Raw genomic sequence first — 16,206 nt, 5'->3', positions numbered from 1 at the left:
ACAAAATTTTATTACTGCTGTCAAGACAGTGTTATAGTGTGTCAGGCACCTATGGTGGAAGCGTGGGATTTTCTCAGACACACTGCTCACTGATGGACCCCTCCTTCCTACCTCCCTACTCTTCTCCCCCCACCCCCCTTCCATGGCATCTATCCCCACCAACACCCCTCCCCATACCCTCTCTCCCTTTCCCCCCTTCTCTTGGCCAAGTACAGAGGGAGCAAGTTATCAAGAAATACTAAGTAAAGATGGTATCTCCTCTGACCATTCTCTTCCTATACACTCCCCTGCCCTTTTCCCTTCCACTCCCATCACCCTCAACCCCGTCCCCCCCCCCCCCCCCCCAACCCCCCTCCTTACCCCCCATGTCGATCTCTGGCAGGATGGCATCTGCCTCAATGGTCACCACATGGTGTGGTGTGTTTATCATGAGATGTTTAGAGCAGAATCAGGGCTGGGCGATCTTTCCTCCTCCTTCCCTTCCTCTTTTCATCACACCCCCCCCTCCCCTCCCCTTCGCCTTGACAATGCTGGGTTCTGTGAGAAAAGTGTTGGATGTGCAAGTCTAGCACGGTTGGTCCCAGATTGGTCTGTTAACTTCAGCCAATTGGAAACGTTCTGGGTCAGAAGATAGTTTGCATACAGCGCCAGCTTGTGAAGAGGATAAAATGAATAGGTGTCTTTCTTTTCCATCCTTGAAGCAGGCCAGGAGAGCCAGACGGTCAAGACAGTACCATGGGGGCTGTGAGTGTCAAACTAGCATCTATTTTTCGGACTTAGATGAATGCTTGATTTATGCTATACTTGGATTCTGTGACTAACACACTGGCTTAGTGGGATTGTGTTCTGCTACATGAATTAAGTGAACCCTGAAACGTTGGGGGCTGTGAGTAATGCTTGTACTGGTAATTTGGTTTGTTGACAATTTACTTTATGGTTTTTGGAAACAGTTTGGAGTTTGTAGAATTGTGATGTTGTGTCACAAGAGCATTGAGAGATCCTTTTTAGCTGATGTGGTATTTTACAGTTAATTTAACTGGAATGTGTTGATGCAGATACCATGACTTGTGAGAGAGCATAGCCAGCATGTGTATGGCTTAATTGTATTTGAGGCTAGTGACTGAGGGAAAAGTGGTTAAAATACACAATGTAGCCAATACATGACTAAATGGAGTACTGGTTTAGGGTATTTGGGTATCCCTCCCCCCCCCCTTTCCTGTTTTCTGCAGGTTGATATTATGGTATGATGCTTGGACATCATGTTTGGGTTTACATGTTGTGCATCTTGGCTTGCATAAATGATAATGTTCAGTAACATGTCAGTGGTGTGTCAATTGTTGACATACTGTGGGAACAATGTAAGCATTCAGTCACAAAGAAACACAGAGATTATGTGTGTGTTGCATCTGTGTATAATGTTTTGGTTGTAACAGTTGGAGTTATTTTGAAGTATGACATACCTATTTTGTATGTTAGGTGGTGATGGTTATATTCAAGGTGAACAAATCTACAGGCTAACTGTATGTTCATGTGTTTCCATGTGTGTGTGCACATGGGTGATAATGCAACATGGGGAACATATGTGACTTGGTAGTTGTGATTACCATGTGCTGTAGTCATGTATTATATGCCACTGGGGTAACACATAGCTGTATGTGTTCAATAAGATTTGAGACCACTGACAGGCAGTCCAATGTTGGTGCACATATATATATATATATTTACCAAATTACTTGGTAACTATATGATTCCCATGTAAAAATTTTACCAATGAGATACTTTGCAGAGACAAAGTACAGATTTGTTCAGTCTTAATGGAAACAGTTAATACTGTATGGTGATTTAACTGGAGTTAAACACTGGGAGTTTGTAATTGTCTGCCACATACTTGGTGCGACAGCTATTACTGTATGGTGATTTAACAGGAGTTAAACACTGGGAGTTAGTATTTGTTAGTCATATATTTGGTGCACATTAACTTATGTGCCACTGATTGTTGATGGTAAGCTATATGAAGCTTGTTTTACATTTATACATAGATCTCTTTGAGAAGAGAGTGTACGGCTAGACATTGAGTGTCAGAATGGAGAAAGGTTATCTGTGGAATTGTTTACTTGTCCAGACAACATAATGATGTTTCTGTTACATCAGTGCAATTATGTCTAGCATATGTTTTGGTATTGATTTAACCTGGGTTTTAATATTGTGTGTGTTCCAGGTGTGCTGTTAAGTTAGAGAAATAAACACCTCAATTCATCTTTCTAAAAGACCCTGCTGTGGTACGAGGAGAGAGTGGATTGTGCACCTATCCTCTGCCTGTTATCCTACTCTACCTCTTCACCTTCTACACCTACCCCTACTCAACCCCTACCCCCACCACTACTACCCCCTCTTTAACAACAGTTAAGGGGCTGACATACCAGATCCATTTTGTGGCCGGAGCTGTATACAGTTTTTGAGTTACATGTTAAGTCACATGTCAGCCCAACAGTGTGTGTGTGTGTGTGTGTGTGTGTGGTCAGTATGTATCCCTGTGTATTACACACAAATCATACTGAGCTGAATACTATCAATTCCAAGAGTAACCCTTTGCAGGGCACTAGCTGGACAAAGAGAATGACCAAGGGACACAAGGCAGGAAGCTGAAAAAAGAACTGAAGAACCTTCTTCCCATGTCACTGTGTTTCCCTTCCCCTATATACCCTCTCCCACCACCAAACACGCACACACATATATGCTCATATTCATACAATCACTCAGGTGGACATTAATTCAAAACATGCATGCATGTACACACACACACACACACACACACACAACACGCACAATATTGCAACATCATAAAGTTATATTTTTTTCTTCTTTTTTATGAATCAAAACAGGAAATCATGATTTACAGATCACAGATCAAAGAAAAATGCATTTTCAGCAAACATGACTGTTAAAATATTGGATCAGTACCTAAATGCTTGATGCAATTGCAAAGACTGGTTATATCAACTGTACAAGTCAACATGTGTAAATGTGGGGAAGGAAGACACCATGCACATAGCCCATGGAATGTCACACAGTGTTACAAAATACATGTCCAGCAGTTTTTACAATCATTATAAATGAATGAAACTAATGAAAGACAGAACATTTTACCACAGCCCACATCATGTCTGCACAAGACAAAAGTCTATGTTATAACACTACAGTGTAGACAAACAACAGATGTCTGCCTGCTATTCAGAGACTGACCCAAAACAGACAAGAGTGGTGGATGTTTGTTGCTGTCCTGCACCGACAGAACACATACAAAGATAAAGGAGCAGAATGAAGATGTTGAAGAAGAAAAGGAAATGGAGAGACACACTCAAAAAAGGAAGGCGCTGGAAGAAACAGATAGGCAAAGACACAGAGAAAGATACTGAAGCAAAAAATGAAGCACAGATTTTGGCATTTACGAAAATACTGAAAAATGACTGGTGCGATACTAAAAACCAACATTCAGAATAACAACAGTATAAGGTCTTGATGTGAGAGCACCAATCTTATAGGGTCATTTATTGATTTTGGCGGTCTGTGGTTTGGGGGATTTATGGTATTTTTACATTCATTAGCAGTTTGTAGCTTTCTTTCCTGGTAAAGCAAAGTATTACACAAGAAGCTACTTCCAGAAACATAAGTAATCATCACTGCAACACATCTCTTAAATTGGTCAAAGACATGTTTGCCATGCGTATAACAACATAATTACGTAGACAGAATTCATAATATTTAACAATGAAAATGCACCAGGAAACAAAACATTGCAGATGCATTTCTGACAAAATTATCTGTCAATACATCTTAGCTAGAGAATCATGTACCTTTATTACAAACAAGACAAACTTACCTGTCAATACAGGTGGACATAAATGTAAGGAAATGCCATTAACAAGAAGGTGAAAAATTCAGCAGACTAGCCCAAAACAATGTGTAAAGTCATCCTTATAAACAGTGTGTTTAAAACGAATCAGGTCACTATCAAAGTCTGGCATATTACAAACGGAGCAGTCTGACTAAACACATTTTAATTTCATTCATGTCATAACACTTTTTTCTATTACCTTCAACATAAATAATCATGTCAGTATCATGTCTCATACAATATCCATATACTGAAGGGGTAGCTTCAGAGATAAAAACTTGCCAAGCAGAGATGGAACGTTGTCTGGATAATGTTCTTGTGAATTCATGCAGTTTTATTATCATAATGGAATCTGTGTAAATACTATCGCATAAAAGTGTGCACTATATAAATTGGAACAACACACACACACACACACACACACACACACACTGACATAGAGTACAGAAAGAGAAAAACAAATCCATACTCAAAGACAGATGAAATCAAATTCAGGGGATATACAACACCAGACCATTAAACTAAGAAATGCATTTCTTCACTAACTACTAAGACAAACAAAGCAACAAAAAAGGTTTCATTAAAAATTTACATTAAGCTTAACATTAGACCCAGCTTGATGCATCTTGACAAAACAAAGTTTAGTAAAGAGTTAGTACCCAGTGTTCAAGTGCCACTTGGTGCATTTTCCTGCTCCCATATGTCTAAACACTGCTCAGATATCTGATCTTAAAACCATCTTTAATTGTTGCGATGGCTGCAATCTTTGAAAGGAAAAAGGATAAAACATGGCAAGAAATTAATGTATACTGTAGTGTCGTTTGTTATTATCAAATGACCTGAACAGAGGCCAACCAGCTTCGACCACAGCTGGTAGGTAATATTAACAATATCCGAGTCCCATCCTACATGAAATGTTAATAATAATATATAATGTATTTTTTTTATCAGTAAACTTATAACACATAAAAATAATTATGAATATTACATATATGATGCTAGAAATGATTTTTGGAAATATGGAGATATTTCAATTCAGATCATCTGTATCTGTTTCCAGTAGTAGAATGGTGATAAAAGAGCTCGCTGTACGAATGTTTCGCTGAGATTCCGAATTACTGAGCAACTGTTTCTTTAGTTAAAGCGATAAATAAACAAACATATCAAAAACAAAAACAGAAACAAAACAAAACAAAACAAAAAAAAGTCTGTTGGTTCACTGTAACACCATAACAACATTCTGCATGAATACTGTTAATAATTGTGTGTCTTATGTTCAAGTGCTTTGAAGTGAAAAACAACAAAGTTTATGCATTTGTGTCTTTTTTTTTTTTCTTCCCCCCCCCCCCCTTTTTTGGGGGTGGAATAAGAGACAGATAGGAGAACAGGTATAGAGAGAGACAAAAGTTCAAATTCGTCAGTGTCAACATCACTGGTTATTCCACAGGTCATTAGCCAGTGACACAGTCTAAGACCAGACATCACACTGGTTGTAACTGATTAGTGTCAGTGTCACTGGTTATTACACTGGTCATTAATCAGTGACACAAAGGATGTCATTTGTCAGCGACATAATCTATGACAACACTTAAAAATGTTTTGGATATATATGCTGTAATTTGTACCTCAGCTGACTCCTGCCAAGACTTCAGTATGCTACATGCTCTTTTGGGAAATCTGGCACCAAACAGACAAATGCCATCCACATAAGGGACATATCTTTGACAGTGATAAAACACTGTAGGTGTCTGCATCTCTTGGGCGTGGTTGATGTCAGCCAGGCAATGTTATGAAAGGAAGTATAAAGTAGAGCCTTGCAACTCAGTCTCAAACCAAAAAGGATCTCCACAGCATTGTGATTGCTGTTCATACTGTCAATCATCATATAATAATACTTGAAATATACCCTATTTCTATAAATTCCAACGCTTCCTGAGAGACAACAGAAATTTGACAGAAAAAAACGGGGTCTGACAAAACCTGCTAAGAGGGAGATAGAGAGAGAGAAAAAAAACAACACAACATCTGTTGATTTAGGCACAAACAAGAGTCATGACCAGAAAGGAAAGGAGACGCTTGGTCACCTGAAAATACTACATTTTTCCCCTCATAAAATCCACAAGCACATATTACAAATAGGTCCTGTACATTCAGAACATTAAAATGACCTCTGGTAGCTGATGGATCAAGATATGTGTGCCACCGAAAACATGTATGGCTTGAACATTTCTTGTCATGTATTCTCCCCCTCCTCCACACCCTATGTGCAAATTTCCTGCAGCCTCATCCTGCAGTAACATGACCACCCCTGGACATCTCGTCGTTCCGTTTCAGTCGGTGTGCAGGCTCCGGAACTTCATGCCTTCCTTGTAGGCTGAGCACAGTTTCATCAGGGTCTCCCCCATGCGACTGGCTTTCTCGGGGTCGTCATACTTGCGTCTCCACTGCTGCACGAGGCCTTTCTCCCAGCTGACCTGAGGGGAGTCCTTGGAGGCCAGGCTGGCCACTAGCCGCTCTTTCTTCTTCCTCTGCTTCTGGTCCTGCAACACAGAAACACATTGTCTGAACTGTGTGTTCTGCACACAGAAACATGCTGTCTGAACTGTGTGTTCTGCACACAGCAACACGCTGTCTGAACTGTGTCTTCTGCACACAGCAACACACCGTCTGAACTGTGTCTTCTGCACACAGCAACACGCTGTCTGAACTGTGTCTTCTGCACACAGCAACACATTGTCTGAACTGTGTCATCTGCACACAGCAACATGCTGTCTGAACTGTGTCTTCTGCACACAGCAACACGCTGTCTGAACTGTGTCTTCTGCACACAGCAACACATTGTCTGAACTGTGTCTTCTGCACACAGCAACACACTGTCTGAACTGTGTCTTCTGCACACATCAACACACTGTCTGAACTGTGTCTTCTGCACACATCAACACACTGTCTGAACTGTGTCTTCTGCACACAGCAACACGCTGTCTGAACTGTGTCTTCACCCTCCTCTTTCCATCACACCACCAACATCAGTTTGATGATGAATCTGTCACCTACTGCTTCTTTTAAAAAAAAAAAAAGTGGGTTTTTTTTCTTTTCTTTAAAGTAGATGTGGTGTAGTGTATAAGAATCAGACCACAAGCTTAGACACATCGCTTGCAAAATTCTGTAGAAAAATCCACTTTCAGACAGTAAAAAAAGGGGATGTATTGAGGTGATGATGAGCTCGATCTCTCTTTGGAGAGCAGCCTGAATTTCACACAGAGAAATCTATTGTGACAAAAAGTCACACAATACATTACAACACAATATTAAAAAGAGTAAATATATGCCCTAAAATGTGCAGTATGGTAAATAAAGTCATCCAGCTATGACAGTAAGCACAGTCCTACCACAGCAGTATCCCCTGCCACCTCCCACACATTCCTGACCAATCTTACCACCTTGCCACCCCTTCACACTTGAAATAAAGAAATACAAACATCAGTGTGTTGAAATATGTGTGCATGCATATGGTTGACATGTTTGACACATATCTTTTAATGCAAAATACCCCTTTCAAATGGAACTATGGCCTTCATGTTTGACATGCATTATTTAATGCAAAATACACCTTTCAAATGGAGCTATGGCCTTTTTTAAAAAAATAAATGTGGCCTTTTCTTGAATAAGGCATTGTTATTCTTATCGGGTACCTTAATGGCCACATCACTGGGATCATCTTGGATGACAAGGTAGGGCTCAGATCTTTGGCCCTTGCCAGGGGTGGTTTCTTGCCGCAGCATCTGGGTTCGATTATCGCGGGGAGAAATGGCTGGCGGTCGAGGAGTTTTGGTGGAGGATCCTGGGGAGGGTCTCCTACTGTTCTTCCTGTAGGTCTCCTCTATCCTGAAGTCAGGACAAACACACACACACACATAACACACACATCACACAAATGAGGAGACCTGTATCCCCATAAAAACTATGGGTCACTGCACACCCATGAAGTATGGTGCTTTTTAAAATTTTAGGGGATGTATGGGAAAGGTTAAGACTACTGTGAAGTATTCTTAAAAAATAAAAGTGTTTGTAGTTGTGTCTGAGCAAACTGTGAATTAACTTTATCATTCTATTTGATCCCTTATTATTAAACACATACATGTCTTTCCAATACATCTTTCAGGTTTGTATTGTGAGCATGAGCAACACAGACCACAAGTGAATTTCTCTCTGGAGTTAAAGCTGACTTGACTTGACAAAACCAGTTTTGATCATTCTAACAACTTGTTACATCTTGAACTAACTGGTCAATTTTAACTTTACTTTGGGGCAACAACACTACATAGATCAGACAATGTATGGGTGTGAAGACATACACACAAGTAAACATCACACTAAAGGAGGCCTGCTTCCAAACAAAACCAGTCCAATGTCAAGGACGGAATGGTGGCCCAGTGGTAATGCGCCCAACTAGGAAATTAGTGCCATGGGTTTGAGCCTCCCTACACACACACCAGCATTTTACTACCCCCTCCAATTGACTTTGAGTAGTGGTCTGGATGGTAGCCTTTCAGATGAGATAATAAACCTAGGTCCCGTGTTTCAGCATGCACTTCACACACCTAAAGAAACCCATAGTAACAAAAAGAGTTGTCCATGACAAAATTATGTGTGTGCATGTGTGTATCCGTGTTTGTGTATATACACAAACAAACGAAATTATTTTTTTTTGCGGGGGAGAAAGGATAGTGGGAGGGACTCACATGGCTTCTCTCTGCTTTCTCCTCTTGCAGATTTCAGGCCAGCTGGGGAACATGGGGTTTCCCTTCACTGGGGGACGCTTGTTGGGCGCCTTCAATGGCACCACGTCTGCATAGCGCACCAGAACCCCGTGACCCTTGGTGCAGAAGAAGTAGCGCTTTCCATTGTATGTCCCATCATGGCCAAGGTGAACTGAGAATGGCAAATGGAAAAGAAAAAAAAATGTACACTGTTTCCTTTACCATATATTTATATATGTGTATATATATGTATATATATATACATATATATGTGTGTGTATATATATATATACATGTATATACATATAGAACAGAATAGATTAGAATATGTCTTTATTAACAAGTGTACCGGGGTCACAAGGAATATTGGGGGGGGGGATAGTACATAAAAAGGTACAAACATAAATTGAAAATCATACACAAACACAGATACAGTAGAAATTAGGATACATACATGTGCATATCAATACAAAAACTTGTGCACACACACACACACACACACACACACGTTTGAACAGAAGCCGCTTATTTCATGTGGATAGGTCTAATGACTAGATCTTCAGGTAGATGGTTGTTGATTGTACAATTCTATTTAATCATACTAGATTTGTTTGAGAGACAGAGCATTGACTGCTTTGGGGGAAAAGCTATTGGGGAAACAATTGGTTTTCGTCCTTATACTTCTGTACTGTCGACCAGGGGGGAGCATCTCGAAAATCCCAAGAGCTGGATGTGATTCATCCTGGCTAATTTTTTTCACTTTTTTGAGTAGCCACTTATAATGTATGTCATCTAGAAAAGGTAGATCAGCCCCAGTAATCTTGGTAGCAGTTTTTATGATTCTGTTCAGGGCTGCAACTTCTGCCTTGGAAATGTTTCCATACCAAACAGTAATAGCGAAGGTTAACACACTTTCAATGACTGCTTGGTAGATATGAACCATGATTTTTTTTTTAATTCCCAACTTTTTGAGTCACCAAAGAACGTACAGGCACTGTTGTGCTTTCTTAACAATTTTTTCCGTATTTTTCTCCCATTTCAAATTGTTGGAAATGATCAGTCCAAGAAATTCAAATTCGCTGATGATCTCTACTTGCTTGTCTTTGATGACAAGTGGTAAGGGGTCAGATCTGGTCTTCCTGAAATCTAAAAGTAATTCTTTTGTTTTTGATACATTCAGTTCTAAGTTGTTTTGGTCACACCAGCTAACTACTTCTTCCTTCTTCGTTCATGAACTGCAAGTCCCACGTTCACTCATATGTACATGAGTGGGCTTTTATGTGTATGACTGTTTTTACCCTGCCATGCAGACAGCCATACTCCGTTTTCGGGGATCACCAGCTAACAAGTTCTAGTATTTCTTCCCTATATTTTGACTCATCACTGTTCGTAATCAGCCCTTCTAGAGTAGTATTGTCGGCAAACCTGACCATAGTGTTACATTCATTTTGAGTTGCACAGTCATGTGTGAATAGTGAGTACAACAGTGGAGATAGAACACATCCCTGTGGGGCGCCTATCTAGGATCCTTGCGCAAATTGATTCAGGCAGCGAGAGGTCTTTCAATTCAAAACATAGTTTTGATGGTACTATTGTGTTGAACGCAGAGCTGTAGTCAATGAAAAGGATCCTAGCATAACTGTTAGGATTTTCAAGATGAATGAAGACGTGGTAGAGACCTATGCTAATGGCATCTTCAACGATGTATATATATATGTGTGTTAAAAAGAGGTCCTGTAGCTTTTTACCAGCATTGGGCAGTGAATTCAAATCAACCATGGCTAAGGGTTTGCACAGGAAGGCAACTAAAGTCAGGGACCCGTTCAAACCTGGGTGGAGTGAGGTACAAGAGAGTAATATGCCTTTCCCAGGGACACAACACCATGCTGAAATGGGGGCCTCATTCCCTGGTCACTGGTGAACACCACATGAGAAGTCTAATGCCTGACCGATTCTGCCAAGGCACCTCTCTTATCTCTCTCTCTTTATCTCTCTTTATCTCTCTCTCTCTCTCTTTATCTGTCTTAACACACTGATGCTTTAAAACACACTTGTACATGAAAGTGAACAAAGAAGTTGCAGCCCATGAATGCAGAAGAAGGGGAAGAAGAAGAAGGAGAAGAAAAAGAAGAATAAGGAGAAGACACACACACACACACACACACACACACACACACACAAAATCAGACACCTATCAGACAGAAGGCAAACATGTTAGTCATAGAGCAAAATCTGTTGGTTTATTTATTTTATATCTTTTTTCCTACAACACATAGACTGGTTCACAAACGGATTTACAGAGTTATCATCACAATGAAAGAAAAGTGTGTGTGTGTGTGTGAGAGAGAGAGAGAACGAACGAACGAACGAACATTTTTATTCAATAAAGGCCGTAGCCCCTCATGAAGGGGATCAGTGAACACAAATTGTTACATTCCAGAACAATGTGGAACAGAAAACATTTAACTACAATTCTAGCAATGCACATGTACACACAAAAAGCACAATTAATCACATATCAAACTGTGGATTTTGAATGCCTTATACAAGTATATAGCGAACTGTTTTACAATGTGTGAGAGAGAGAGAGAGAAAGAGAGAGAGAGAGCACATGTTCTCTGACACTTGTTCCGGAGTGCTTGAGGCAGCAGCAACCATATCTAGATTTGCATCTTTATTCTATGGGGATAGGTTTTTTCTAACAGTATGCTTACCACACTCATCCAACTTGACCCCAATCATCAGAAGTGGAGCCACTGTGTTCTCGTCTACAAAGCCAATAAACTTCACAACACCTGTGAAAAAAAACCGTACAGAAACTGGAATTAAGCACAAAAGCAAAATATTCTATTTCAAATGATATGTCAAAACATGTCAATGAATGCAAATTTAAGGTGACAATCAGAGTCATCTTCTGTAAAAATGATAAAAAGTAAACAACAACAACAAGAAAAAAGAAACTTGTCAATGTGTAAATCAAATCTTTAAAAGTTTTTCCATAGCCCTTTACACAGAAGCATGCACACACTCACTCACTCACACAGACACACACACACACACACACACACACACTCACACACTTCCCTCCATTTTTTACTAAGTCTGAAATGCACACACACAAATACAAATACACACATACAAAGACAAATCCCCTTACGAAAGCACCCACACATGCACACACACACACCCCCCTCACAGATGTATTCATACACACACATGCCTCCCTTCACAAATGCACACACACACACACAAACACAACACCCCTCACAAATGCACACATACACACAAACACACACATAACACCCTTTACAAATGCATTCACACACACACACACACCCTCCACAAATCCACACCCCTCTCACAAATGAACACACACATATCTCCCCCCCCCCCCCTTCATAAATGCACACTCACACACACACCCCTCCTCATAAATGCACACACTTATCTCCCTCACATAAACATTCATACATACAACCACCACTCTCAAAAATGTATATACACACACCTCTCTCACAAATGTATGCACACACACTTCCCTACTCACAAATGCATGCAAACGCCCCCCCCCCTCCTCCACCCCTCCCACATCCCCCACTCACTAATGCACACACACACATTCCCCTGACAAATGCACATACACACACACACACATACACACACACACATACCTGCCCTTCACAAAATGCAAACACACACACACACATCCCCCTTCACAAATGCATGCTCAGTCACAAACAAGGACACACACACATCCCCTGCCCCCTGACCAAACACATGCACTCACAAACACAAACATGCCTCTTCCTCCATCACAAATGCATTGGCACACATCCTCCTCATGGATGCACATTCCCCATCCTATAAATGCACTCACACAGACACACACACAGACACACAAACATAAAAATACCTGGCTTATCTTGCACTGCAACCCTATCACCAAGGGAGATCATTGCGTGAGGTTGGAGTCTACTGAGAGTGGCGCTTTGATCAGACCTGTCTTCTGCATTCTGCTGCAGGTAGTCTACACTGCTGTGAAATGTGTTCCTCCAGAATCGCTTGCATGGACCACAGGTGCAGAGGAACGGGTCTATTTGCTGCTAGAAGAAGAAAAACAAAAAGATATTGCAATGTTTGCATCAATAGCAAACCTCAAACTTATATAAAAGAAGACAAAAAAAGAGACCGATATTTTTTTTTTTTTTTTTTTTTTACGAAAGATTGAATAAAAAAAAACTGCAGAGACACAGACACACATACAAGTCCTTGTGAACATTGAAAAAGAACTATCTGTCTGTTTTCCTCTCTCTCTCTCTCTCTCTCTCTCTCTCTCTCTCTCTCTCTCTCTTTCTCACATGCAATCACACACACAGAAATATGATGCCCAAAGTGTTGATCAGTCTGCAGAAGGGGTCAACACAACTGAACAACATGAATTTACAAGAAATATGTCCTGAGACATACATACAGCAAAACATAAATAATGAAGATACAGAGTTTCTGTTTATATTAGAACAAACACAGAGTATGCCACTGGACAAACACAGATTCATTTATTCTCTCTCTCTCTCTCTCTCTCTCTCTCTCCCTCTCTTACACACACACACACACACACACACATGCACACGTTAACTTTCATTCACAACATGCTACTGCCATTCATCAGATTCTCAAACACATATATCTGCATGTTATATCTATCCCATCATGATCATTCTACCACAAAACTGCTAAATTGAAATGAGAAACAAAATTCAAATGAGATTCCCTATCAAAGGAAAACCATTTTCAAAAGGTATCAGTTTTGATATGGACATATCACAAATTCTGTACACATTGCAATACAGTCTGCAATAAATGCAATACAGTACAACACAACAAAATCCAATATCTGCAAAACAATACAATGTGGATTTCAAACAGACCTTCATTCATTAAATTCTGTACAATTCTGATCATATTTTGTTTTATATCAAGTGGACTTGCTCTCTTATCACAGTGGCTGAATAAGCAGTTGTTCTTCTTTCTTTATGCTTCCAACATCAGTGTTCTGAATGTTCTGCCACTCTCATGAGATTATGAAGCACCGAAAATGCTCAGACACTTGATTTATCCATATATATATATATATATTCCAAATTATAACACTGCATCCTTTTGTTGATTCTTCTATAAATATATCTTGTCCTTTTGAAATTACCTTTGCTCTCTCTACTTGTTCTACTAGTGTAATGCAATGTTCATTTTAACAATTAAATGACTGATGCTGAGGATGTTAATAACTCAGCAGCCCCAGTGATATCATGTTTAGGCCTTGTACGCTATCGTTCCTTTCTTCATTCCAGGAGACAGACTGCAAATATGGTGCTGCCCAGCAATCAATGAGAATGTTGAAATAAGGGAATATTAAAATGTTGAATCAAAATAATATTCACAATGATTCAAATGATTTCCATTATTTTTGTCCATGATATTAGAATTTGATGAATTAATGCCCTTTGATGTATGCTGCCTTTAAGCATATTTTTGGCTTTATACATGGCTGATGTGTGTACCTACCATTGTCAAAAGTAACAGCAAATATCTGCTTGCGTGCATGTGAGCATGAGCAGGTAAGTGTGCATACATCTGTACATGCTCTGTGCATGCATATGCATATGCATGTGCATGTGTATGTGCGTGCGTGTGTGTGCATGCGCGCATGTGCATGTCTGAATCTCTCTCTATATATGCATGCACACAAGAAAAACAAAACATTTATATTTAAAATAAAAAATTGCATCATCAGTAATTACAAGACATGAAAAAATGCAATTATCTTAATGTCTAAAGTGATGAACAATGGAATGATGCATATAATGTTCTTTTACTCTGATAACAGTGCACACATCTAATGTTGAAACCAGAGAAATAAAATTGCAACTGCCATCATCACCACTACAAACACCCTCTCAATTTTTCTCTCAGTGGTTATTTCTCACAGAGTTATTCAAGCAACTTAAAGCTACAATTTCCAATCAAAAATATGTTTTGCTTTAAGCAGCCTGACACATACACACCCAAGATTCAAGCAAAACTGGCAAACCAGATCATGCAAATTCATTGACTTATACCAATTACTGAAAAAAAAAGTTTCCTGGTTAGCAAATTCAAGAAACCAACTTACGATATATGCCTCTGTCACCTCTTTGATCAGACACATATAGTAAATGCTGTAGATCAGCCAAACTGACAGACTAATCAACAAACAAATATGCCCACAGATCGCACACGTGTCAAAAGATGTGAATTAACTTGCATACAGGCGTGTGCATACACACAGATAAGCATACTGAACATATAATCAAAATTAAGTACATGCTTGTTATTTCTCGAAAATCAAACCACTTAACATTTCCTTAAAAATGAACCACATAAGTTAATCTATATTGACATATGTGATTCATTCATATATGTGGAATACATATATCCATTTTGTTTCTGATTTTGCATGTTTCTCAACTTTATTTACTTGTACAGCAAAAAAATTAAAGTCCACACGAAGTAAACAGTTGGATAGGTTTTCACTGAAAGTGCAACATGTAGTTCTGACCCGAGAGCTACTGAGACGAAGTGTAATATCTGTCAGTCAATTTTGAAATTTTAAGCAATCATCTGATATCTCTCTCTTCTTTGGTTACTTCTAACTTCACATCAGTAATGAAAAAAAAAATCCTTCCTGGGCCCAAGTAAATCAAACAAACTGTATGTTAAATTAATATACCTGTGTTGCTTATAAATCCATTTTGTAAACGGAGTTTAATAATAATAAACATATAAAATTCCCTTCTGCATATAAAAATATAAAATGTGAAAAAAGACCCCACACTGCAAAGAAAAAAAGACTGAATATGGACATCCGTTTTCATGAAACATGAAAGGGCATCTAATCAATCCAAAGCATCCATGACCATTCATGATGTTACCGACAGTGTCAAGATCTAACTGCAAATCCTGCCCCGAAAGGATCCGTGGTAAAAGTAAAGTTGACGAATTATTCACACAAAATCACCAACCTGATTAGCGCATTCGGTCATTTTGATCCTGTCCTGTGGAAATAAGCCAGAAAACTCATTAATATAAGTAAGTACACTCGCACCAAATGTTGTCAGTGCTCAGATGGCATCATTGCTTCCATGACAGCCAATTTATCCTCTCCCGTCATTCCCTATTTTCTGGATTGGATCCTGTCACTAATTTCGGGTCACTTGTCCCATGATGCTCATTGAACAAAAGATGTACACATTTATTCAAAACATTTAAGAAGCATTTAGAACAACTAATTTGAATACCAGATAATGCAAAGATCTACAATATGCATTCCGAATAATACATGTATAATCATTGCAATGTTTTGTTCTTGCTTCTTGTTCTTGAATAAGACAGGTCCACATGTAATATCACTATTTTTAGTTAAAAACCAAAATCGCTTCTAATAATAAAAAACGAACGCATCATGGAATTTTAGAATGAGAGAAACATGAAATATATTTATTTCTGAGATTTTTC

General features: G+C 39.2%; 1 protein-coding gene across 2 annotated transcripts; it reads right to left on the bottom strand.

The window, feature by feature from the left end:
• Positions 1–5,238: 5,238 nt before the first annotated feature.
• Positions 5,239–15,850, bottom strand: LOC143285453 (uncharacterized). 2 transcript variants are annotated; one of them, XM_076592748.1, is made up of 6 exons: positions 15,714–15,850; positions 12,569–12,758; positions 11,370–11,450; positions 8,638–8,827; positions 7,588–7,780; positions 5,239–6,435 (listed from the first exon to the last, which is right to left on the bottom strand). In XM_076592748.1, the coding sequence occupies exons 1-6, from the start codon at positions 15,732–15,734 to the stop codon at positions 6,226–6,228; spliced, it is 885 nt and encodes a 294-aa protein (XP_076448863.1). In that variant the 5' UTR covers positions 15,735–15,850; the 3' UTR covers positions 5,239–6,225. The 2 variants fall into 2 exon arrangements, with proteins under 2 accessions (XP_076448863.1, XP_076448864.1); XM_076592749.1 differs by having other exon boundaries at positions 12,569–12,755; positions 15,714–15,845.
• Positions 15,851–16,206: the final 356 nt, after the last annotated feature.

The sequence above is a fragment of the Babylonia areolata genome, chromosome 9, assembly GCF_041734735.1.
Source record: "Babylonia areolata isolate BAREFJ2019XMU chromosome 9, ASM4173473v1, whole genome shotgun sequence".
NCBI lineage: Eukaryota > Metazoa > Mollusca > Gastropoda > Neogastropoda > Buccinidae > Babylonia > Babylonia areolata.
Note: the sequence above shows the minus strand (reverse complement) of the source record. Positions and strands in the feature narration are given on the sequence as shown.